The 27337-nt window shown below is 39.9% G+C and overlaps 1 protein-coding gene across 5 annotated transcripts in view; it reads left to right on the plus strand.

Annotated features, from left to right (window-relative positions):
• The window catches only part of ATPAF1 (ATP synthase mitochondrial F1 complex assembly factor 1), a 42762-nt gene that overhangs the window by 3406 nt on the left and 12019 nt on the right, over positions 1-27337 (plus strand). For all 5 annotated transcript variants that reach the window (XM_007978870.3, XM_007978872.3, XM_007978873.3 and 2 more), the window contains exons 3-8: positions 5731-5781; positions 6290-6352; positions 10721-10771; positions 11969-12016; positions 18992-19087; positions 20950-21057. In XM_007978870.3, coding sequence (XP_007977061.1) covers positions 5731-5781; positions 6290-6352; positions 10721-10771; positions 11969-12016; positions 18992-19087; positions 20950-21057 — 417 coding nt within the window. The remainder of the gene's footprint in view (positions 1-5730; positions 5782-6289; positions 6353-10720; positions 10772-11968; positions 12017-18991; positions 19088-20949; positions 21058-27337) is intronic.

The raw sequence follows: 27337 nt of genomic DNA on the forward strand, positions 1-27337 counted from the left end.
TGTAGTCGTGGTGGAGATATAGAAGTATGAGAGGGGTACTTCCTGCTCCCAAGAGGAGCAGTCTAGTGGTCAAGGCAAGGCACACTTGGCAGCGGGCTAGAGGTGTCAGAGAAAATTTCCCATGGGAGATGGAACTTGACCTAGGCTAGGAACGTTGTGGGGGATTTAAATTAAGTAGAGAGGAGGGAATGGGACTTTGATGTAGAGCAGGGGTCATCAAATTTTTTCTGTAAAGGACTAGATGTTAAATATTTTAGGCATTGTGGGCCATATGGTCTTCTTTGTAACTGTTCAGCTCTACCATTATAGTGCAAAAGCAGGCCTAGACCGCACGTAAATGAATGGGTATGGTTCTGTTCCAATAAAACTTAATTTACAAAAATATTTGGCAGACTAGATTTAGTTTCCTGACAACCAGCCACCCCTGCCAACCCACCCCCATCCATTCCCATGTTGAGGAATTAGCTTAAACAGAGGAAGAGCTTTGAAAATAAAAGGGGTTTCAGGAGACAGCATGGTACTGTACCCAATTAAAATGGAGAGGGAAGTGTTAAGGCTAAAGAAGTAAGTTAGGCATTAAACTCTTTGGGCTTAAGGAGTACAGGCAGGTTAATTTAGCTGCTAAGAGGGTGAGTTTTGGGGCCAGATGCCAAGGACTGAATCCTAACCCTTCCAGTTACTAGCTGGGTGACTCCTCAGCAAATTGTTACTTCTCCATGTCTCAGTTTGCTTATCTGTAAAACAGGAATAATAACAATACCTACTTCAGAGTTGTGCTGAAGAGATAATACCATTTAAAACTCTTTAGCCCCATCCCTGGCATAATAAGTACTTAATATATATTAGCCATTATTATCCTTAAATAGGAATCAAAGCTGAGGAAAAGCATGTTGAAAACTGTGTCTGGGAAGATTATTCTAATGCAGTGTTTTTCAAACTTTTTGACCATGACCCACAGTAAGAAATATATTTTACATTGCAATTCAGTACACATGTATGTATATGATTGTAACTGAAAAAAAAAATTTTACAAAATAATGCTTACTTTTATAACATGCAGTCCATTCTTATTTTTATTCTTTTTCATCTTTTGAAAAACTCTGATCACAATCCACTAAATGTATTTCACAACCTATTATTTGAAAAATTCTAACCTAGGGTGGTGCACAGAACAAACTGGTATAGGAGAGGCCAGGGCCAGGGAAAATACGGAGTAATCCAGGTGTGGGCTGTAGAAGCCTGAATTAAGGTAGTTACAGTAGAAAACTGGGATTCTACATTGTGTTTTAAAGTCAAATTAGAAGTATTTATTTTACTTGGAAAATACTTTCTTTGCCTAAATTTAAAGTGAATCTACTCAGCCTTAGTAACTAGTTTAGTTAATTAGAACAGGATTAATAGTAGATGGGTTGCCAGGCACGGTGGCTCACGCCTATAATCCCAGCACTTTGGGAGGTCGAGGTGGGCAGATCACTTAAGGTCAGGAGTTCAAGACCAGCCTGGCCAACAGGGTGAAACCCTGTCTCTACTAAAAATACAAATACATAACTTAGCTGGATGTAGTAGCGGATGCCTGTAATCCCATCTACTTGGGAGGCTGAGGCCAGAGAATTGCTTGAACCTGGGAGGCGGAGGTTACAGTGAGCTGAGGGCACAGTGAGCTGAGGTCATGCCACTGCATTCCAGCCTGGGCAAAAAAAAAAAAAATAGTAGATGGGTTAATTATAACAAGGTTGGGGAGCAAATTCAACTCCTATGACAAATAGTTTACAACTTTATATGAACAAACAATTCTTTCTACAAATATTTTAACAATTGTCATTTCCTATAATAAACATTTATAGTAGCAAGATTACAAGTCAATAGCTCTTGGAAATATTACTATATTATAAACTTTAAATATTAGATAGGAATGTTCTTTGCCCCTTTTTGGCAAGCAGACTTAGAAATTTAGCTTTATGAGGCCAGGTGCAGTGGCTCATGCCTGTAATCCCAGGACTTTGGGAGGCCAAGGCAGGCAGATCACAAGGTCAGGAGATTGAGACCATCCTGGCTAACATGGTGAAACCCCGTCTCTACTAAAAATACAAAAAATTAGCTAGGCATGGTGGCGGGTGCCTGTAATCCCAGCTACTGGGGAGGCTGAGGCAGGAGAATGGCGTGAACCCGGGAGGCGGAGCTTGCAGTGAGCCGCGATCGCGCCACTGCACTCCAGCCTGGGCGACAAAACAAGACTCTGTCTTAAAATTTAAAAAAAAAAAAAAAATTGGCTTTATGATAAAATGCAGAATATGTAAAGATTTAATTTAAATTATGGCAGCTCTTAGGTAAATATTCACTTGCTATCTTCTTTATCTAGCTAGATAGAGGAATGCTAACAGCTAACACATGTTCTCCATTCCCACAGTCTTGTCTTTACTACTTTGAGTCATTGGTTCCCAACCACATGGGACTCAACATCCCCCTTTGATAATACATTTTTTAAAAATTCTCCCTTTTCTACCCTGAAATAAAACAATAGATATGTAAAAATATAACCTACCCGTATGTATAAACTCAGGTGGGAAAATCAATATAATGCCCTAACCATAATATAAAGGAAAGGATTTTTTAACAAAATACATATTTTAGCATGTAAATATTAGGGCACAACTACACTGTGAGACCTAATGTAGTCATGAGGTGCTTCCACCTATTTGTGAAATAACCACGAACATGTAAGCAGCAAATACTGACTGGCAAATGGGTGTTATGTTGATAATTATAAAAACTCTAAAACCACCGGGCATGTTGGCTCACATGTGTAATCCTAGCACTTTGGGAGGCTGAGGCGGCAGATCACTTGAGGTCAGGAGTTCGAGACCAGCCTGGGCAACATGGTGAAACCCCATCCCTACTAAAATGCAGAAGAAAAATTAGCCGGGCATTATAGCTGTAATCCCAGCTACTCAGGAGACTGAGGTAGGAGAATTGCTTGAACCCAGGAGGCGGAGGTTGCAGTGAGCGGAGATTGTGCTACTGCATTCCAACCTGGGTGACAGAGCGAGACTTCGTCTCCAAAAAAAAAAAAAATTCCAGGCCAGGCACGGTGGCTCACACCTGTAATCCCAGCACTTTGGGAGGTCAAGGCAGGTGGATCACAAAGTCAGGAGATCGAGACCATCCCAGCTAACACTGTGAAACCCCATCTCTACTAAAAAAATACAAAAACTTAGCCGGGCATGGTGGTGGGCACCTGTAGTCCCAGCTACTCAGGAGGCTGAGGCAGGAGAATGGCATGAACCCAGGAGGCAGAGCTTACAGTGAGCCGAGTTCGCACCACTGCACTCCAGCCCAGGTGACAAAGTGAGACTCCAACTCAAAAAAAAAAAAAGAAAACCTCCAAAACCACGAGCAGTGTTGTTATCAGTGACCTATGATTCCACAATCACAATGTAGAATCTTTCAAGTTATATAGTAGTTGCATTTCTGGAAATTTTAGTATTTATTAAAGCTGTATTTAAAAAAAAAAAGGTTCTAGGCCCAAGTAATTATAAATATTGAAATATTATAGGTATTTTCACCTGCAAGAATGTCTGGCTAGACATTGAAAAGTTGTACAGGATGAGGGAAAGTTTTTTATTATGTAGGACTCATCTCATTTGGCACCCCTCCCATAATGCAGATATCAATATCCAGTAAACTTCTATGATAACCATAAAATTATCCGCACAGATTTCCAAAGCATCCATAGTAGGGAAGTAAAGCACCCATTTAAAGTTCGTATTAAATGTTTCTGATTTTTGGCATGTAGCTTCAACTGCTTTAATTACCTTATTTCATCAGTTCTAAAGCTCACTCTTATTTTTCTCATTTTAACATCACTAAAATTGTCTTATAATTGATGTGACAGGAAAGTATTGTGCTATTTAATTGGCATCATTTTCTGATGCATAAAATAATGGTGCATCTTAAGATATGATGTCTTAGATTTGATAAAATGCAATACGCTTATACTTAGGGCTTAAATTTTTTATTTCTGTAAGTGAAAATGGGTACAAATAATGGATTGGAGAGACATTGTGTAAAAACCAATACGTGAGGCTTCATGTTTGAAAGGTGAAAGCAGCTGTGCAAGTGGAGGTTTTGTTTTGTTTTTGTTTTGTTTTCATGGTACACCTGAGAATGAGTGGTATGGAAATGAAATTCTCGTTGGGCACGGTGGCTCACGCCTGTAGTCCCAACACTTTGGGAGGCCGAAGCGGGCAGATCACTTGAGGCCAGTAGTCAAGACCAGCCTGGCCAACATGGTGAAACCCCATCTCTACTGAAAATACAAAAAATTAGCCAGGCGTGGTGGCACATGCCTGTAAACCCAGCTACTTGGGAGGCTGAGGTGGGAGAATCACTTGAACCTAGGAGGCAGAGGTTGCAGTGAGCTGACATTGAGCCACTGCACTTCAACCTAGGCAACAGAGCAAGACCCTGTCTCAAAAGAAAAAAAGAAAGACAGAAAATGAAATTAACTCCTTTTCAGATGGCTTACATATGAAGGAATGGTTACACCCGGATGTTGTCAGTATATAGGTGCATGACCAAATAAACTAAAGTGTGTTCAACAGGCTTTTCTCTGATCTGTGGGTACAGGTTCTGTGACCATCATTTATGAAAAGTGTGGATTAATTAAAGCACAGAGTGACTAAAGGCAAGGTTTTATGCAGAAAGTGATTTTCAGCCTCAGAATCCCAGGTGTAGAATGTACTTCTGAGAAGCACAGCCTTGAGTGGAAGACTCAGAACAACCCATCCCTACTATCAGAAACAACTCAAAACAGGATTTACTGGCTATGACCTTTATGAGAGATAATGGCTAAGAGACAAAATAATCACTTTCAGTTGTTTTTGGCCTTTTTTGAAGGGAGTCTAATTTGATGGAGGAAACATTAAGATTGAACACTCAAAAAGACTCTAGTCTGCTGAGGATGCCTACTATCAAAGTGTTGTCAGAGATAAGCAGTATCCTTGGATAACACATCTTTCCATTTCTTACCACTTCTATAGTTCAGTGTGGAATAGGTCAGGACAGAGCACAGTAATCCCAAGCAGGCCTAATCCTGGGAAGAAATCCCTCATATCCACAGTGGCAGGTGGAGAATGGACTGTCAGTACTAGTAGATGATAGTTTACTGACAGAGAAATCTTATCTCTGAATATCAGAATCTTAGAGGAAAGTTGTTGTCTTATAAACAATAATTTTTATTTTTATTTCTTTTTATTTATTTATTTTATTTTATTTTATGAGACAGAGTCTCACTCTGTTGCCTGGGCTAGAGTGCAGTGGTGTGATCTCAGCTCCCTGCATCCTCCACCTCCCCGGTTCAAGCAGTTCTCCTGCCTCAGCCTCCCAAGTAGCTGGGATTACAAGCACCCGCCACTATGCCCAGCTTATTTTTTGTATTTTTAGTTGAGGCGGGGTTTCATCATGTTGGCCAGGCTGGTCTCAAACTCCTGACCTTGTGATTCTCCCGCCTCGGCCTCCCAAAGTGCTGGGATTACAGGCGTGAGCCACTGCGCCCAGCCAACAATAATTTTTAAAGTAGTGTTAAATTTTTAGAACAATTATTATAAAAAGTGGAAAGAAGTGAGTTCTCACATGCAAAATTATTTAATGAGATTGGGTAACTCACCTAGTTTAGTGACCTTTGTTCTTATGAGTAAAGTGTAGATTAATATCTTGTCTTATATATTTCAGACAGATGCCTTGGGGAAACAGTCTGTGAAGAGAGGATTCACTAAGGACAAGGTAGGTTTCTAATTAAACAGAGGAAAAAAAGCTTGAAGTCATATGGTACATCTAGAACAAGAGGCTGCAAATTTGAACATAAGTACTGTGGTTCAATTATTTTGTGTAAGGTGATTTTCCATCTGTAAAAGTGAGAAATATTTCTATGAACTTTTGTGTCCTTGACCATGACCCCTAGCATAGCAGTTTAATTAAAAATAACAACCAAACTTTCTGCTCTTACCAGCTGCAAAGTGCCACAGGACTCATTGGTAAGGGTGAAGCATTTGGGAAGTACATGGCAACCTAATAGAAACTCTTCAGGAACAGAACTGTGAAAACCTGTCTAGGCTTGGGGGCTCACTTTCTCTGAGCATGTGGGTTTTCTTATACTTGTTTTCTGCTTTTGGAAATCTGTTTCACTGTCTTGATGTGTTTGCCACAGGCTTAGAGATAAGAGTTAAGCTGTTTTGTTTTGTTTTGTTTTGTTTTAATTATGTGTTAATTGGTTTTTATTTTCTCTTTGAAGACTCTCAGTTCAATCTTTAACATTGAGATGGTAAAAGAAAAGACTGCAGAAGAAATAAAACAGGTAATGAATGAAAATGGGCTGGCATGCTCTATGAAAATGTGAATTCTGCGAACCAAATCTGAGAGTACATCTTCTGACACCTCTTTCTAGCCATAATGAAAGGTGATAATAAAAGGCAAAAGTGATGAATTACTTGAAGAACAATGTCATAAGAAAACTTGTCTTCTTTGTGACTCTTATATGTCTAATCAACTTGTATTTCTACTTTCTTTTTCCTTCCTATAATCCACATCTCCTATAACCCTCATCAGTACTTTATACCTGGATTACTGCACTACCTTTCCAAATAGGTTTCCCTGCTCCTATTTTTTCCACTCCACCCGTAATATGCTCATCAACTAAGTCCTCTGAAACTTCTTCTTTCATTATGGAGTAGTATAGTGTATTCATTTAAAAATACAGACTCTAGAACCAAGCTGCTGGTTTTAAGTCCTAGCTCTGCCACTTACTAGCTATAGGACTTGGACAAGTTAACTTATCTGGGCTCTAGTTTCCCTATTTAATTAAAATGGAGCAAATAATAGTACTTACCTCATAGAGTTATTTGGATAATTAAGTGAGTTAACATTTTTTATCACTTAGAACAGTCCCTGGCACAGAGTAAGTGCTATATTTATGTTTTTAAATAAGTGGGAAAAAAATATATTAGGAACCTGGTCACAAATGTTCAGTGACTTCCTGTATTCCTTTTCTTGGCATTCATAGCTCTCCATTATCAAAGGACTTTCTGCAGGAAGCTTCCTGAACACTTTCCTTCAAAGCACTCAAGAGCTCTCCTGCCTGTTTGGTCATTTATATTTTTATACCTGTGATTCTTTTCTCTCTAATAAGCTATTTTTTTCCAGCATTCCTTATAGTTCCATGAATTATATATTAGGTAGATTGAAAGGATCAAAAGAATAATAAAAGCAGCATACTCTGTATCAGGTACAATACCTAATGCTTCATATACATTATTTCATTAAATTCTTTTAACCACCCCGTGAAGTGGGTGCCATTATTCCCAATTTACAATTGAGGAAACTGTGACTTAAAGAGATTATGTAACTTAGTCAGTGGTAGAGCTGAGACTCAAACCCATGTCTGTTTGACTCTGCATCATATTCCCACAACTGGAAGTTGTGCTAGTTACCATGGGTTTCCTTTGGATGCTGTATCATTTATTTTAGCACACATTTAATGCATACCAATTAAATGTCAGACTTTGTGCCAGATACAGAGATAAATGAGAGAATCCTCATCCCCAAGGAGTTTTAGCCTCCACAAAACGGATCAGATCAGCACAGGGTTCTTTCTGTTAATAGAGGCATATGCAAAGTGTCAGGGAGAACTCAGGCTGTGCCTTTGGGAAGAAGTGCCAAAGGAACATGGACACTTTAGGGGAAAATTAAATAAAAGTAATCAGAATATGGGCTGGGCACAGTGCCTCACACCTATAATCCCAGCACTTTTGGAGGCCGAGGTGGGTGGATCATGAGGTCAGGAGATTGAGACCATCCTGGCTAACACAGTGAAACCCCGTCTCTACAAAAAATTAGCCGGGCATGGTGGCAGGTGCCTGTAGTCCCAGTTACTCAGGAGGCTGAGGCAGGAGAATGGCATGAACCTGGGAGGCGGAGCTTGCGGTGAGCCAAGATTGCACCATTGCACTCCAGCCTGGGCGACAGAGTAAGACTCTGTTTCAAAAAAATAAATAAATAAATAAATAATCAGAATATGCTGTCCTTAAAATGAGAAGACAGTGTTTTGACATGCAAAAAAAGAAAAGGTAAAGCAACCTTATGCCACATTGAAAGTAGTTTCCATAGGTCCTAGGAGTTAATAGTCCTTTTGTGCTCTGTGTTGATTAGATGGATCACACTTTGATTAGTATCTTCCACTGGGGCCCCATATTTTAACAGAAATGTTGACCAAAGCAGACCAACTCTAAAGGAAGTTGACCCATTCTTCAACACTAGCTCACTGTGGTGTCACCTTGGTTATGATACCCTCCTCTACTTCTATGCCTTTGTTAGGGTTGTCATTCTCTGCTTCAAATGTGTCTCTTATCTCCTTCTCCTGCCCTACCTGTTATCTTCCCAGCATCCTTATTTCCCTACTAACTCCTAATCATTCTTCAGGATACAGTTCAAGTGTCCCTTCCTCTGGCACTTTTCCCTGCCCTGGGTTAAGTGCCTCTTTTATATTACATGTTTCTTATTATGTCACAATCATCTGTCATTCAACCAACATTTTTGAGTACTTTTTGGGTTGCAAGGCATTGGTGACAACACAGCAGATACCTGCCTACAGGGGGCTTGCAAACTAGTGAGGGAAATAGATCCAGATGCAAATGATCTTATTATGAAGTAGCATATCCTAGACATCTTAAGAGAGGTATAAAATATGAAAGCAAGGGGGAGGAAATAAATAAAATAGAAAAGCAACTCATAGGAAAACTTCTGACTGTAATATCAAAGGAGACTACATGGAAGAAGAAGCATATAGGCTCAGCTTCAGAGGACAGGAAGAATTTGGGAAGTCAGAGGTAGGAAAGAAAGGCTTTCTAGTAAGAGCCAATAACATGTAAAAAGGCATGGGAAGGCAAAAAAAAAAGGTAGTAAAAAATAAGAACACGGAGCATCTATATGATGTTAATGGTAAATAATAAAGAGACAATATTGCATATATGCTACATCTATGTATACTGTAAAAGAAAAATTCTTAAGACATACTGGAAAGAAAATAACAGTGGTCTTTGTTAGGGTGGTATGACTATGGGCATTTTTTCCTTTTCCCTATTTTCTAATTTTCAAATTTTATTATGTAATTTTTTTATTCCCTACTTTTTGGTATTTGCATCATGAAGGTCAACTGTACCTTCCTTGTTCTTTAGTGCCAAGCAGAGGTAGGACTTCTGATTGGTGCATACCATAGATCCAACAGACCTTATCTCTTCCACATGTAGAAGACTTTCTGGAAGCAGGATTTTAAGAGCTGCCTGTAACATGCCAATAATATCTAACATGGTTTTGCTGTGTCCCCACCCAAATCTCATCTTGAATTGTAGTTCCCATAATGCCCACATGTCATGGGAGGGACTCAGTGGGAGGTAATTGAATCATAGGGGCAGTTACCTCCATGCTGTTCCCATTATAGTGAGTTCTCATGAGATCTGATGGTTTTATAGAGGGCCTTTCCCCCTTTTACTCCTTCTTCCTGTCACCATGTGAAGGACGCGTTTGCTTCTCCTTCCGCCATGATTGTAAGATTCTTGAGGCCTTCCCAGCCTTGTGTAATGTGAGTCAATTAAACCTCTTTCCATTATAAATTACCCAGTCTCTGGATTAAGAAAATGTGGCACATTTACACCATGGAATACTATGCAATCATAAGAAAGGATGAGTTCATGTCCTTTGCAGGGACGTGGATGAAGCTGGAAACCATCATTCTCAGCAAACTATCACAAGGACAGAAAACCAAACACCACATGTTCTCACTCATAAGTGGGAGTTGAACAATGAAAACACATGGACACAGAGTGGGGAACATCACACACTGGGGTCTGTCGCGGGGTGGAGGGTTGGGAGAGGGATAGCACTGGGAGAAATACCTAATGTAAATGACAAGTTGATGGGTTCAGCAAACCACCATGGCACATGTATACCTATGTAACAAACCTGCACGTTGTGCACATGTACCCTAGAACTTAAAGTATAATAATAAAAATGATAATAAATAAATTGCCCAATCTCAGGTATATCTTTATTAGCAGTGTGAGAATGGACTAATACAATATCTAACAAAAGCTAACATTATTTGTCGTGTTTATTCTGTGACAGGTGCTGAGCTAAGCACAGACCTACTTTATTTCAGCTAGTCGTGACAATTGTGTGAGGTTATTATTGCTATTTTATTGATGTTATTTAGGGAGTTTTCAGTAATTTGCCCAAGGTAGTATAGCTAGTAAATGACTGGAGCTGAGATTCACATCCAGGTCTGCCTGACTCTGAACCCTGAGCCCCAGTCCTGACTCTCTGGGAAGGCTCACAGTTGGCTGGGGAAGTGTGGGTTTGGGGAGGAAATAAAAATGTGAAAAAAAAGAAGTTGTCTATCACACACAACTTATTAAGAGGAATGATTTTTAAAGTCATAGAATCAGTTTCTCTGTCAGGAATTTGTTATTAAGAGTTACAGTTTAATCATCTATAAGAGTGGGTTGTATTAAATCTTTTTTGTAATGTGCTAGTAATGAAAGCGTTACATTGGGTTTTTCCTCTCTGTTATCAAATAGCATATTCCTCCGAACAATGAAAGCTGTCACCATTTCTTGGCACATGTTGAAAAGATTACCCACATGTCACAGACACCCCTCTCTTTTCTGTACAGATTTGGCAGCAATATTTTGCAGCAAAAGATACAGTCTACGCAGTTATTCCTGTAAGTAGTTTGGAGGGGAAAATGAAAGTGTTACAACATGAAAGTCAGTTCTCTAACCTTAGCAGGCAGTTGCCTTTACTTTTCCTATGTTTATTGCCTCTTGAGAAGCTGCATTTTACAGCCCTGAGAGTTTTTATTATGCCCTGAGCACCAGAGATTGGAAGCTCCATATGGTATATTTATGGCTCTTGTTTTCCTTCTTTCTACTTTAGAAATGTCTCTGAGTCAAGTCTCTGACAAGGGAGCGTGGTATAAGTTCATGTTGCTGAGTAATTTCCAGATGTCTTTTTTTTCTTACTGATGTTTTCCAACCAAGCTGTTGGAATTTAAGACAGGGCCTGTAGCATAGCTTTTTTCCCTTCTTGCCTATAAGCGACCTATGCCTGAGCTGAGTTGGAGCCTCTTCCTAGTCTTTCTCTGGCGAATATTCCTCTTAGCAAGTGGCATTTTCTTGGTCTTTCCCTTCTTGAAATTATTCTTAGAGATGGTCACCATCTACTGCTTGACCATTAAGGTCTGTGACAGAGAAGGGATGCTGCTGGCTTCTCTGGTTTAATGTTTTGCTGGCCTCCACTATAATAAAGCATTTGAAGTAATGGATTATCAGCTAGTTCTTTAATTGCTTTTCCCTGAAGGAGGGGTGGGGGCTTAGGTTAAGTTTCTGTCAAGCACACAAAGGTATACAGAGATTACATGAGTAAATGTAAGATTAAGGAAGAAAACTTATAGATGGAGGATAAAGCCAGGCCTTTTGGTAGTTATGATGGTATCACTATCTTTTTTTTTAATCTCTCATATATGTATACCCTTATCCTACATGAATTCAACAGCCAGAAGAAGAGTCTTCTCTTTTGTGATGTTTTAGATCTCTGATACTGACTCATTGTTTGAACAGGCCTTCTCAGCTCTCCCTCAAACTGACTTGGTGACTTGATGTCTCTGACACTTGTTAAAGTTCCCTGGAGCATTTGGAGCATTGGTGCACCTAGTCTTTACACATAATTCTGACAATGAACAGCAAAACAGACGTCTGGTTTTTCCTATCTTTCTGTCATAAGAGTGATTTGAAAATAATGACACTTAAAAGACTGTTTTAGTTGTATTATAATTCTAGAATTCAGTCTTGATGAATTTACATGTGATTGTGGCCTTTTGTGTTTTTTGTGTAGGTTAACTTTATTCTTTTCCAACCTGCAGGCAGAAAAGTTTGATTTGATCTGGAACCGGGCTCAGTCCTGTCCAACAGTAAGTTTCTGGTGATCATGTAAGGGTTGCTTATCAATGTTGCCAAACAAGTATTTTCCAACCAGTCACATCATATTCCATACTGTCTCACATGTTTTAGTGCTCTGTTTACTTAATAAAGATGCTCACATGTTGATTGTACTAATAAGTGACATTTTCAGCCTTATGAAATCATGTGGGTTTGGCCCAGTAAGCCTCTGGCTTTTTAGCTCCCTACCACATCAGCCCTTTCTGATGCAGATCTTAATCTATCAGTACAAGTGCATTTTGGAAGACATCTGAGACCTTAATCTTTTCAACTTTTTTTTTTTGCTTTTATTATTATTTTTAATTGACATAATTATACATATTTATGGGGTACAGTGTGATATTTCAATACATGTGTGCAGTGTGTAATGATCAAATCAGAGTAATTAGCACATCTGTCACCTCAAACATTTTATCATTTCATTGTATTGGTAACATTCAGAATCCATTCTTCTAGCTACTTGAAAATATACAATAAACTGTTGTTAATTATAGTAATCTATAGCACCATAGAATACTAGAACATATTTCTCCCATTTAGCTCTACTTTTGTATCCCTTAACCAACCTTTGGCTATTCCCTCCTCTAGTAACCACTGTTCTGCTCTCTACTTCTATGAGATTAGTTTTTTTGGTTTTTTTTTTAGCTTCCAGCATACGAGTGAGAACATGTGGTATTTGTCTTTCTGTGCCTGGCTTATTTCACTTAACGTAATGTTCTTCAAGCTCATCCATGTTGTCACAAATGACAGAATTTGTTTTTTTGTGTGTATGGCTAAATAGTATCCCATTGTGTATAGACACCACATTTTCTTTATCCTTTCATTTGTTGGTGGGCAGTTAGGTTGATTCCATATCTTGGCTATTGTGAATAGTGCTGTAGTAAACATGGGAGTGCAGATATCTCTTCAACATACTGATTTCCTTTCCTTTGGATATATATCCAGTAGTGGGAATGATGGATCATGTGGTAATTCTCTTTTTAGTTTTTTTGAGGAATCTTTATAATGTTTTCCATAATGGCTATACTAATTTACGTTCCACCAACAGTATATAAAAGTTCCTTTTTCTCCACATCTTCACCAGCTTTTTTTTTTTTTTTTTCATTTAGAGATGAGGTCTTACCGTGTTGCCCAGGATGGCCTTCAACTCCTGGCCTCAAATGACCCTCCCAACTCAGACTCCCAAAGTGCTGGGATTACAGGTTGTCTTTTTTTTTTTCATAATAGCTGTTCAAACTGGGCTGAGATGCCAGTTTTATTGGCAGTTTTCTTCACCGTTTTGGCTATGCTATCCTGGTAATATGTGCCTAAAAGGAATTAAGAGGTTGTAGCTGAAATACTGAGCTGTCAGAAGGCCTAAGGGAAAAGGAGTAGGTGGGATGGACCAGCTAATTGGTATCAGTAATGATTTCTCAGGTTTTCAAAACCTTTTTGGAAACATTGCTGAAAACAGAGAATACCTAAGTAAGTGGAAATGATATATACCATATTCATGGATTGGATGGCTCAGCTTGTTACATTTTGTTTTGTTTTGTTTTTTGAGACAGGATGTTACATTGTTGCCCAGGCTGGAGTGCAGTGGTGTGATCATAGCTTACTGCAGCCTCAATCTCTTGGGCTCAAGCAATACCCCCACCTCAGCCTTCTAAGTTGCTGAGATTACAAACATGCACCCCCATGCTCAGCTAATTTTTTTTTATGTTTAGTAGAGACAACATCTCACTTATGTTGCAAAGGCTGGTCTCAAATTCCTCAGCTCAAGCAGTCCTCCTGCCTCAGCCTCCCAACGTGCTGCGATTACAGGTGTGAGCCACTGTGCCTAGCCTTTGGTATTGTTAAGGTGTCACTTCTCTCCTAATTGGTCTCTAGATGAAATACAATACCATTCAAAACCCCACTAGGCATTTAAGAAATTGATGAGCTGGTTTTAAAATTTTACTTGGATATTTAAAGGACCTGAGATAGCTAAAACAATTTTGAAAAAGAACAAAGCTTGAGGACTTACATTTCCTGATTTCAAGACTTATTACAAAGATACAGTAATTAAAACAGTATGATATTGGCACAAAGATAGGCATGTAGATTAATGGAACAGAGTAGAGTCCTGAAATAGACAAACATGTATGTGGTTAGTTGTTTTTCAACAAAGGTGTCAATAAATTAGAGAAAGGATAATCTTTTCAACAAATGCTGCTAAAACAATTGAAGATCGTACACACACAAAAAAAGAACCTCTACTTTTACCTCACAGTGTATACAAAAATTAAAGTAGATCATAGAAGCAAATGTAACTGTTGTTTTTTTTTTTTTTTTTTGGAGACGGCACTTCCTTTGTCACCCAGGGTGCAATGTGGTATGATCTCAGCTCACTGCAACCTCCACCTCCCAGGTTCAAGCTATTCTCCTGCCTCAGCCTCCCAAGTAGCTGGGATTAGCCACCACACTGGGCTAATTTTTCTGTTTTTAGTAGAGACAATTTTTTTTTTTTTTTTTTGAGTCAGAGTCTTCTTCTGTTGCCCAGGCTATAGTGCAGTGGTGTGATCCCTGCTCACTGCAGTCTCTGCCTCCCAGGTTCAAGCAATTCTTGAGCCTCAGCCTCCTGAGTAGCTGAAGTTACATGAGCCCACCACCACACCCAGCTAATTTTTATATTTTTAGTAGAGACAGGATTTCACCATGTTGGCCAGGCTGGTCTCAAAACTCCTGACCTCAGTTGATCCGCCTGCCTCAGCCTCCCAAAATGCTAAAATTACAGGCATGAGTCACCGCACCTGGCCGATAAATGTAAGTTGTAAAGGAAAATAAAAAGAAGAAATCTAAATTACCTTGGGTTTGACAAAGATGTCATAAGTACATTACAAAAAGCACAAACTATAAAAGAAAAAAATAACCTTGGGCAATATAGTGAGACTTTGTCTCTACAAAAAAAAATTTTCAAGCACCTGTCATCCCAGCTGCTCAAGAGGCTGAGGTGGAAGGATCACTTGAGCCCTGGAGGTGGAGGTTATAGTGAGCCCAGACTGGATGACAGAGCAAGACCATGTCTCAAAACAATAAAAGTAGGCCAGGTGTGGTGGCTCACCCTTGTAACCCCAGCACTTTGGGAGGCCAACGTGGGTGCATCAGTTGAGGTCAGGAGTTCAAGACCAGCCTGACCAATATGGTGAAACCCCATCTCTACTAAAAATACAAAAATTAGCTAGGCATGGTGCTGTGTGCCTGTAATGTCAGCTACTCCAGAAGCTGAGGCATGAGAATCGCTTGAACCTGGGAGGTAGAGACTGCAGTGAGCCAAGGTCACACTACTGCACTCCAGGCTGGGTGACAGTGAGACTCTGTCTCAAAAAAATAATAATAAATAAATTAGATTTCATCAAAATTAAAGCATTCTATTTGCATACCCAAATAGCTTCTATATTCATAGCAACATTAGTCACAATACCAAAAAGCATAAGCAGCTCAAGTTATATCAGAAACTCTTATAACTCAATAATAAGAGGACAGACAAATGGACAAAAGATTTGAACATTTTATCAAACAATGGCAGATAAGCACCTGAAAATATACTTGACAGCATTAGTCATAATGGGAATCCAAATTACAACCACAGTGAGATACCATTAGAATGACTAAAATTTCAAAAACGGATCATACCAAGTGTTGGTAAGAATGTGGCACACCTGGAACTCTCCTATACTGCTGGTCATATTGCAAAATGGTACAACCACTTTAGAAAATAGTTTGGTGGTTTCTTTAAAAATTAAGCATACACCTGCCATACTAACTAGCCATTCCATTTCTAGATATTTTCCCGAGAACTCAAAGAATATGTCCATAGAATGACTTGTGCACAAATGTTCAAGCAGCTTTATTTGTAACAACCAATGCTAGAAACAATTCAAATGTCTGTCACTAGTGCACAGGAATTGTGGAAAGAGAGAATGTGTGCATGTGTGTGTGTGTGTGTGTGTGTGTACATACACAATGGAATAATATTCAGCAGTAAAAAGGAATGAACTGTTGATACATTCAACAACATGGTGTTTTGCAAAGGGGCCATATGTGCAAAACGACCCCCAAATGCTGAAGGAGCTGAAAAACCAAAGAAGGAGGCAGACAAATCCAATTTGTGGGTACAGGTTGATTTACTGGGGGAACTTACAGACAGAAGAGTGGTATTGAGTGGCTGCAAGACAGGTAAATCTCCATGCCACAACCAGACAGGCCCAATATATCTTTTTTTGTTTGTTTTTGTTTGTTTGTTTTTGAGCAACATGGGTGTTTATTTCATCTGGGTGCAGGCGGGCTGAGTCCGAAAAGAGAGTCAGCGAAGGGAGATAAGAGTGGGGCCATTTTATAGGATTTGGGTAGGTAAAGGAAAATTTCAGTCAAAGGGGAGTTGTTCTCTGGTGGGCAGGAGTGGGGGTCACAAGGTGATCAGTGGGGGAGCTTTTTGAGCCAGGATGAGCCGGGAAAAGGAATTTCACAAGATAATGTCATCGCTTAAGGCAAGGACCGGTCATTTACACTTCTTTTGTGGTGGAATGTCATCAGTTAAGGCAGGGCAGGGCATTTGCACTTCTTGTGATTCTTCAGTTACTTCAGGCCATCTGGGCATATACCCTCCACTGTAAGAGTTATCCAAAGCGTCTGTGATAGTCCAGGAGGCTTCCGAGGCGATGGGACAGCGTCAATCTTCAGCCGCCAATTTAAAATTGGTGAGATGTTCCTTGGGCTGGTTGGTCTGAGGACCAGAGGTCGTAGGTGATCTTTCTCACAGAGCAAAGAGCAGGAGGACAAGGGATCGATGTCGCAAGGGAGGTCCCCTGATCCGAGTCACGGCACCAAAATGACATGCGCATCTGTGTGAAGAGACCACCAAACAGGCTTTGTGTGAGCAACATGGCTGTTTATTTCACCTGGGTGCAGGCGGGCTGAGTCCGAAAAGAGTCAGCCCAATATATCTTATATCTTGGGGAAAGTATACATGCTCTGGAAGGAACGTGTAGGTGGATACAGTCATCACCGCCTGTGATTTCTGCAACAGCATCAAGGATTGTTTTGAAAGAAATTTACAGTGAATAGATGTTTCTGCAAAAAGAGTAATACATCAACTAGACATTTGAGAGGCATTCCTGGACTTGGGGTTAATCAGAAGTCACATGTTGGACTAGCATTTAAAATAAAGTCACTCTTGTTCCCACACATGGATAGATCATGAAACAATCATGCTTAGTGAAAGTAACCAAACCAAAAAAGTACTTATTCTCTGGTTCCATTTTTACAAAATTCTACAAATGCACACTAACCCATAGTGGCAGAAAGCAAATCAGTGGTTGCTTAGGGACAGTGAGGGACAGGGAAGTATGAACTACAAAGGGCAAAGAAAACTTGGAAGTAATAACTATGTTCATTATGTTGATTTTGATTATGGTTTCACAATACACATGTCAAACTCATCAAATGTATACTTTAAATATGTGCAATTTGTTGTATTTCAAGTGTACCTCAATAAAGCTCTAAAAAAGTATTTTCCCTAGCAAGGGATCATCTGTCAGGTAGGCACTAAGTTTACCTCATCTAATAATAAAAATTGGAGCCTGAGTGGTTGGCAATAAGAAGATAATTTGTGACTAATGTGTATTGGGCTGCTTTCTACTTTTGTTTTGTTCTGGCACCATTCTTTTCTCTGCTACTCATCCCCAATTCTAAACATCTTGAGCGTAAAACTTATTTTTCAGTGTTTAGTCTGGAGCCATGCTCCAATATCAACCTCACCTAATAGAATGTGAAGTAATTATAGCAATTGGAACAAGAGCTAATTCAGCAGCATTAGAAAGTTTGGAAATTGAAACACCCATCAAAAGAAGGATAAATAGTGATAAATTTCTACAGTAGAATTCCATACAACAGTGAGATATTTATGAATTAAGAGTTATAGATATCAACATGGATAAATCTCAGAAGCATAATGTGAAGTAAAAAAGTTACAAAAGGATACATACACTTTGATAAGATTTAAGTTTTTAAACATATAAACTACTACTTTAAAAAAAAAATTCTAAAGACAGGGTCTCACTATGTTGCCCAGGCTGGTCTCAAACTCCTGGGCTCAAGCGGTCCTCCTGCCTCAGCCTCCCGAGTAGCTGGGACAATAGGCGCATGCCACCACACCCGGCAATCTTTTTATTTTTTTGTAGAGACGGGGTCTCACTATATTGCCCAGGTTGGCCTCAAACTCCTGAGCTCAAGTGATCCTCCCACCTTGGCCTTCGAAAGTGCCGGAATTACAGGTGTGAGCCACCATGCCCAGCCTGTAAACTACTACTTCTTACTTACAGTTATATACATATACATTTAAAGTATTAAAATATGAAAAAGAAGGACACCAAATGCAGGATAGATGTTAACTCGGATGGGATTAGAAGGGAATGCAGAGGGAACCTCAGTTGTATTTCTGATGCTGTCTTAGGTGGATTGATAAGTACATGAGTGTTTATTGCCTCATATGAATTTCTTAATTTTAAAAAAATGTTTTAGGCTGGGAGCAAGTGGCTCACGCCTATAATCCCATCACTTTGAGAGGCTGAGGGAGGCGGATTGCTTGAGCCCAGGAGTTCAAGACCAGCTTAGGCAACATGGCAAAACCCCATCTCTACCCAAAAAAAAAAAAAAAAAGTAGTCAGGCTTAGTGGTGCACACCTGTAGTTCCAGCTACTTGGGAGGCTGAGTGGGAAGATCACCTGAGCCCAGCAGGTCAAGACTGCAATGAGCTATGATCATGCCTGCACTGCAGCCTGGACAACAGAGCAAGAACCTGTCTCAAAAAAATTAAAAAATGTTTTAAAAACCAAATATGGAGGAAATGGAATGAATGTTATAAGTGGTTGGATATAGAGCAAATGATTTCATTTATTCATCCGTCTCCTTGTATATCTGTTTTTCAGTTTCTGTGTGCTCTGCCAAGAAGGGAAGGTTATGAGTTCTTTGTAGGACAATGGACAGGTACTGAACTCCACTTCACTGCACTTATAAATATTCAGGTAGGTGGCTTGTGCCCTTCCTCTAGAGGAAAGAGGACTATCCCTTGGTGGGACTAGAAACCCTTGCTGAGGCTCAAGGACACAGAATATCTACTTACTCCCAGCATGTATTATTGTGGCACACTTGAATTGTCATACTTTTTGTGGTGGACTAGTTTTCTAGGCCCTCCTCAATACCTAGAAATTGGAAAAGACTCCAAAACACCTTCTCTGACTACTTCTGGTTCTCTTTTGTCTCTTCTCCAGACCTCTAGTTGCACATACTGCATGTGCCTCACTTAACAAACATGCCTGAGTTATGATGGTTATATTTTCAACCCAAGCTAGAAACCCCTTGAGGAAGGCTCCAAGTCTTAAATGTGTTTTATTAACTAAGTCAACACCTTCCAACATGCTAAGTGAATAGTTTCTGTTTAATAAATGTTATTTTGTTTGCTTTCTTCCTTTTTTCTTTGTTTTATTTCCAACAAAACAATATTAACTTTAATTATATTTAAATGTTAGATTCAAAACATTTAAAACTTTTAAAATAAAAGTCAATATTTTAAATCATAACTAGGATTGGCCTTCTATATTTGGAGGCCAAATGTGGCAAAAAACAAGCATGAGTTATATTTGCTTTGAAGTTGGGGTAAAGAATGCAAAAATGAAGGAGCAGCTTTTTACTTTGCTATTTTGTAATACATCTAACAACCTTTTATTGAGCACATACTTTAATAACCGACATTTGATGTACTTACTATGTGCCACATGTTTTGTATACATTATGTCCTTTAATCCTCACAAATACGCCATGAGATACTTACTGTTATTATTTCTAATTACGTAGAAGAAAGTGGCCTCAGAGAAGTTAGTTCACACTGTCTAATAAGTGATAGAGCCAGGTTTGAGCCCAGGTTATCTGACTCAAACTCTGTGAACTTAATCATTATGGGACTGTGTTGGGAACTGTGCTAAGACTTGGAAATCTATGAGACAAGGTTCCTGCCTTCATGGAGCTAATATTCAGGTATAGGAGAAAGAGCCAGAAACATAATTACAATAAAAGTGATTAATACAATATTAGGATGACGACCAAAATGATCAGTGTAACATTAGAAGTATGTTCAAGAAAAATGAGATGCTGAACTATTACAAGTACCCTAGTCATCGTTAGATATTTATAATTAAAAAGACTCGCTGAAATTTTAGAGATAAAGTCCAGGAATCTTCTTTTGAATGTAATTGTTTCCTCCTGTGCTATACAGAGGCTTTAGCTTTGAACACATCTTCTCTACCTAGTCTAGACTTGAGATTTAATAACCACTACTGCCCTGATCATTCTTCATAAAATTATAGTGTTTCCATCCTTCTCCCTTTCACCCCCCAACCCAGATTATATTTTAGAACTGCACATTACAAATCTGGCTCATGTGCAAACTCTCCAGCTACTGCTACAGCTTAAAAGAGCTCAGTCTTCAGAGCCAGCCAAGGGGAGTAGATTTCAGCTGTGAAATGCACTAGTCCATAAAAGTGGCAATTACACAAGCACATTGCTTTCTTTAGAACTTGATTTGGTAGCTGCTTGTGCCATTTTGTTTTTAAATGTATGGTCACAATGACAGATTCACTGCCTACTGTAAACATTTTCTGGGAAAAAAGCCAAAGCTTCTCCAGTTGAAGACACAAATAACACTGTGCAAACTGTCAGTTTCACTGTGCCTTTGCAGGCTGACCTTACCGCCACATACCAGTCCTCCAACTCACTAGCCACCCAAGGGGCTGTTAAGAGCCAGAATTTCCTCTAGACTGTCTATTGCTTTGAAATTGCAGTTTGTTGTGATGGTACCTTATTGTGCCTTGATAAGTGTTCCACCTTGCAGACCCGAGGGGAAGCTGCAGCCAGCCAGCTGATTTTATATCACTATCCTGAACTTAAGGAAGAAAAGGGCATAGTGCTGATGACTGCAGAAATGGATTCCACATTTCTGGTAAGAATTAATTTGTAAAACTCTTTGGATTTACCTCGTGGCACTGAAGGTATTACTATTCTGCCAAAGCTCGTGAGAGAGAATTTCAGAGAGCTACATATACATTGTTTCTTACTTATTTTAAAGTTGACAGTAAAGTTGTCTTGCTCAAGATCTTCCAATCTGAAGTTAGTACAGATCCTCAATCATTTATTCACAATTCTGAAACCCATGGGCTCTGAGAACAAAATGTTTTTGTTCTCATTTGATCACAAAACTTGAACTCATTTGGTAACTGAATCTTTAAACTGATGTGAAACTACTTATATAACTAATCCCACTTGGTATAGTGTATTATGCATTTTACTAGGGAAATATTAATGTGTTTGAATATGGGGAGTCACATAATATACAGTTATACAGTATCTATACCTATTATCTTTCTAAAATTCGATAATTCTGAATCTAAGACACATCAGGCCCTAAAGGTTTCAGATAAGGGATTGTAGACAAGTAAATTACGGCTTCTTAATTATAGGGAAGAGTTGTATGGAAGCCTAGGATAGCTCTCAATATTTTATCTTCCTTCATACTGTTCATTTGTACAACATTCATCATTTATAGTGTTTTTCTTTCCTCCTTTTCCCATTCCTAGATGAGAATCACTGAGATAGAGCATTGACCATATGCTCATAGCTGATGGTGCCCACTGTGTTCTCTCTGCACATCCAGGTGCCAGGAGCAGTGTTGTGATTACTGTACATTGTTTATCTAGTCCTTGCTCATTTCAGCCACATTTATCTGGCAGAGGTTAAGTTCAGAATGTCCCCAAACAGTGGACACTTTCCCCTAACAGTCTTCATTACAGCACCCACTTATTTTTTCTCTTTCTCTTACCAGCTGCATAGGGAGAAAGAAGTGATATCACTCAGCTGATATATCACAGTAGCAGTGACCCACAAACCTAGGACACAATGAGGCTTCTACTTCCCTGTTATTCTTGAAGCTATTCAGTTCCATCTCTCCCATTCTTCCTTCCATGTTAACCCTTCCATTCATCACATTCAACTGAAAGTTAGCCACAATTCTGTCTGAGAATATGGAATTGCCATTAACTGAGATAGGCAAGATTGCAGGAGGAATAGGCTTGACAGGAAAATCAGGAGCTCACTTTTGGATGTGTTAAATCTGAGATGCCTATTAGTACCCAAGTAGTAGACAATTAAATATATGAGCCTAGACTTCATGGGAGAGGTCCAGGCTGGAGATGTAAATATGGGAGTTGTCAGCATACAGATTGTACTTAAAACCATGGGACTGAATGAAATCAACCAAGGATGTAAGTAAAAATAGAGAAGAGATCTAAGAACTGAGAGAAGGGTCTCCATCCCTGGAGAGATGAAGAAGCATCAGCAAAGATTAAGAAGGAATGACCGTGAGGTAGAAGGAAAATTAAGATGGTAGAATGCCCTGGCAGCTAAAAGTGAATGTTGCAAGGAATAGGGACTGCTCAACTCACCAAATCTCCCTTGTTTATTAGGGCAAATGAGATGAGGACTGAGAATTTACTGATTTCACAAACATGGAAGTCACTGGGGGCCTTATAAGAGCAGTTTCATAAAAGTGTGATTGGAGTAGATTTAAGAGAAGATAGAAAGACAAACTGAAGAATCAGCATAGAAACTCTTTCAAGGGGCATTTCTATAAAGGGAAGGAGAGAATGGGGTATTAGCTGGAGGTGGAGAAGTGCACCCAAGAGTATCTTTTGTTTCAAATATGAGAAAGATAACATATTTGTATGCTGATGGGAAAGGTCCAGTTGAGGCTGGGCACAGTGGCTCACACTTGTAATCCCAGCATTTTGAGAGGCCAAGGTGGGTGGATCACTTGAGCTCAGGAGTTTGAGACCAGTCTGGCCAACATGATGAAGCCCTGTGTCTACAAAAAATACAAAAATGAGCCAGGCATGGTGGCATGCACTTGTAATCTCAGCTGCTCGGAAGGCTGAAGTAGTAGGATCATTTACGCCCCAGCAGCAAAGGTTGCAGTGAGCCGAGATTGCACCATTGCACTCCAGCCTGAGCGACAGACCCAGACCCGTCTCAAAAAAAAAAAAAAGACAGATCCAGTAGAGAGGGAAATGTTGATGATACAGGAGAAAGCAGGGAGAAGTGATATTTTTGAGTGGGCAAGTCTGGTAATGAGGGGTTGATCTTTACCAGGAATAAGATAGCAGGAGAGAAGCCAGAGTGTAAGGACACTGATACAATTAGATGGATAGAGGTAGTGGTATGAGTTTCCTGCAGATTGCTCAGTGAAAAGAAAGAAAAGTTATCAGCTGAAGGCAAGGTTGGAAAAGTGTTGGACATTTGAGTCAAAAAAAGGAAGTACAAAATTGTTGTCTAGGACAAGCGTCAGCAAACTATACAGCCTATGGGCCAAATTCAGCCCACTGCTTGTTGTTATAACGCCCACGAGTTAAGAGTGTTTTCTGCCTCTTTAAATGATTAGGGGGAAAACCTTTTTTTTTTTTTTTTGACCAGGCTGGAGTGCAGTGGCACAATCTCGGCTCACTGCAACCTCCACCTCCCAGGCTCAAGCAGTTTTCCTGCCTCAGCCTCCTGAGTAGCTGAGATTACAGGCGTGTGCCACCACGCCCGGCTAATTTTTGTATTTTTAGTAGAGACAGGGTTTCACCATGTTGGCCAAGCTGGTCTCGAACTCCTGACCTCGGGTAATCCACCCACCTCAGCCTTCAGAAGTGCTGGGATTACAGGCGTGAGCCACCACGCCAGGCCAAAATCTCTTTATTCTTAAAGAAATACAAAAATTGTTTAATAATAAAAGCTATTATTAAAGAAAAATAGTATTTCAAGTTTTATTAGAACACAGCCATGTTCATTTATTTACGTATTATCTATGGTCTGAAGGAAGTTAAAGGTGAAAGCAAAGAAATGATTATTGACCATGGAATGGAAGCTGGATAATGAGGAAAGTGAAAATATAAGGGAGGTTAGAGACAGTAAGAATTATGAGTTCTAATGGGTTGTGGCAGTTGGAAGTGAGCTGGGAAGATAGGACATAATTTGACCATGTGAGTGAGTGACAATATAGAGATTGTACTATATTTTCTGGTCTTCGGCAGAGCACAGCATCTAATCATATTAAAAGTGGATCCTAGAGGTCAGAGGAGGCCCATTCTGCTGTTTGCCATTTTTACCACCTCACTCTGGTGGTCTCAAACTGCTGCAATTGTTAAAATTTGCTTCCTGGCCTTTTAACATTTGACAGCATATAAGACAATACATATTTGCCTTGTATAAATCAGCTTGACTGTGAGGTTCCAATGTAGTATAGAACTAGACATGTTAGAACTTATTGTACATGACTTAGAGAAACTTAGAAGTATAACATGAATATATGATCCTCTGTATACTCACACATGAACTGTGCACTTTAGGCATAGTATTTCCAACTGTGGTAAAGCATTAATGTCAAATGAATCGACATACATGGAGACTAGAGATTTCTTCCAAAGTAACTAACTTTAATGCTAAAAACTAATGGAATATTTAAAAACCTAGCTTTATTTGGCTCCACATCTATGTCAATGGATGATTTCATTGAAATGCAGTAAGTGCTAGGATAGACATGCAGAAGGTTCTAGGGATAGAGAGTGGGGCGGTATCCCTGGGCCAAAGGGAGTAATACTTCCTGGGGATGACACCGGACTGAACCTTCAAATAGCAGGAGTTTAGCCTGATAAAGAAGGGGAGAAATGTTTCAGACAGAGGGAATAGCATAAGGAAACACTAAGAGACATAAAATGACTTGGAGTATTGTAAAGAGTTTGGTATCACTTGTGTGTGTATGTGTGTGTCTGTATATAAGGTTTGGTGGTTTGCGTTTAGAGATTTGGCTTTACCCTGAGGGCATGAAAAGAGTCATTAAAGGGTTTGAACAGAAAAGAACCCATAAAGAGTTGGATTTTAAGACCTAGCCTATTAATTATTAACCTTAATTATTTGCTTCCTAAACATTCTGTAGTTCAAGTCTAGTCAGTATGATAATTTAGAAGTCAGTTGCAATAGTCTGCACAAGAAGTGGTGAAAACTTGAACTACAGCAGTGGTAGTAGAGACGGAGGAAAGAGAATGACCCCAGGAATATGTAGGGAATAAAATAAGCAGGACTTGGTGTGTTGATTGTAGATTTGAAAATTGAAAGGGAGGAATCAAGTTTGTTAAAATACCTCTTTATTGAGCAGCACAGGGAGTTAGTATATTTATCTTATTGGGTCTTGGAAAAGGAGGAGACTGTTGCTTCATGTTGAGAGCCAAGAGAATAAAAGGCAGGGGGAGAATAAGGGCTGGTGGGGGTTGCCTTTCTATAACCCTCCATGAGAGATAGACGTCTCTCCCTGTGTCTTACCTTCCTACTCACTGTACTAGTGGTCTTCAAACTTCTTTTTTTTTTCTTTCATCCAGGCTGGAGTGCAGTGGCTAGATCTCAGCTCACTGCAAGCTCCGCCTCCTGGGTTCCTACTGCCTCAGCCTCCCGAGTAGCTGGGACTACAGGTGCCCACCACCACGCCCGGCTAATTTTGTTTTTGTATTTTTCGTAGAGACAGGGTTTCACCATGTTAGCCAAGATGGTCTCAATCTCCTGACCTCGTGATCCACCTGCCTTGGCCTCCCAAAGTGCTGGGATTATAGGCATGAGCCACCACGCTCGGCCCAAACTTCTTTTTAAAGTAGTAGGAAGACCCCTTTATCCAAACAAAGTCTTACTATGTAAAACCCCAGGATATGACAGCTAAAACAGAGGTGAAGGGACCTGAGGCACCTCCACAGAGCCCCGAGGACTCTACAGAATAGTTTGAACACCAGTGTTCTAGGTGAACACAGCTGAACTTACGCCTGCCTTCACCACCCCAAGCTTCAGATAAAAGTTGATGTCAGAGGCCTTGTAGCCCAGGGACTGAGAGAGTGGTGGTATCCTCAGATTATAGCAGTGCACTTGCTTTAGAAATGATTTGCTCTTGAGGCATGTGTGAATTTAAGAAAGGTAAAATAGATGAAGTATTTATTGGCCTTAATCAATCTTAATTATCTTGCCCTACCAGAAACAGCAGGATGAATTGGGGGGAATACCAACCAGGGAGTCTAGAGGTCTAGTCCTGGCTGTGACCTTGGCTGGCCACTTGACCTTGAGCCCATCCCTGAACTTCATCCGCCTTGGTTTCCTAGCCTATTAAATGAGAACTGGGTGATCTCTGAGGTCCCTTCTAGCTCTAAAATTCTATTAATTTGAAGTAGCCAGCTTTTTGGGAAAAGATTTTTGATTGAAGATGCAGTCTCAGAGATTAGTGCCTGCTCATGAGAAATGTCCTGAAAGTCCCACAGAGGGAACAGAGGTGGAGCACAGCCTATGTTATTTATAAACCCGTCTTCATCATTCTCTAGCTAGACATAGCATACTTTTGGCAGTAAGTTTTTAGTGGGAATTTTCCATGACCTTTTGAGGTTTAATTTTGGCCATATGAACACGGTGATAATGGACAAGTACCTCTGGCCAACTAGAACTGCAGAATGTATAGCAAAAGTAAGAGATGTCTGAGGTGACTCATTTGCAAAGTTTGAGAGTGTAGCCTATGTTCTAACCCCCATCTCTGTCATTTTTTAATTTTTATTTTTATTTAATTTTTTTTTAGAGATAGAGTCTTGCTCTGTTACCCAGGCTAGAGTGTACTGGCATGACCATAGCTCAGTGCAGCCTCCAACTCCTGGGCTCAAGCGATCTTCCTGCCTCAACCTCCCGAGTAGCTAGGACTGCAGGCTCGTGCCACCACATCTGGCTAATTTCTCTGCCTCTGTCATGTAGAGTGGCCTGCTCACCATTTCTCTGCTACTGAGCTTTAAAGAAGGTGGTCCATTCCCTTCCCTGAGCCTTTGCTGATGTATTAGTTATAAATGGCTGCATAACAAATTACTACAAAACCTAGTGGCTTAAAACAAGAAACATTTATTATCTCACAGTTTTTATAGTAGCAGCTTAGCTGAGTGGTTCTGGCTCAGAGTCTCACAAGGTTGCTGTCAAGATGTTATCTAGGGGTACAGTCATCTGAAGGCTGATTGGGCTTGAGCATCCACATCCAGCCCCACTCATATGGCTCTTGGCAGAGGCCTCATGTTTTCATCATATTTCTCCATAGGGCTGCCTGAGTGTCCTCACTACATGGCAACTGACTTTTCCCAGAGCAAGAAAATTAGCAAGAGAGAAGTTACAACCTTTATGGCTTG

Source organism: Chlorocebus sabaeus, chromosome 20 (genome assembly GCF_047675955.1).
Source record: "Chlorocebus sabaeus isolate Y175 chromosome 20, mChlSab1.0.hap1, whole genome shotgun sequence".
NCBI classification, from domain to species: Eukaryota; Metazoa; Chordata; class Mammalia; order Primates; family Cercopithecidae; genus Chlorocebus; species Chlorocebus sabaeus.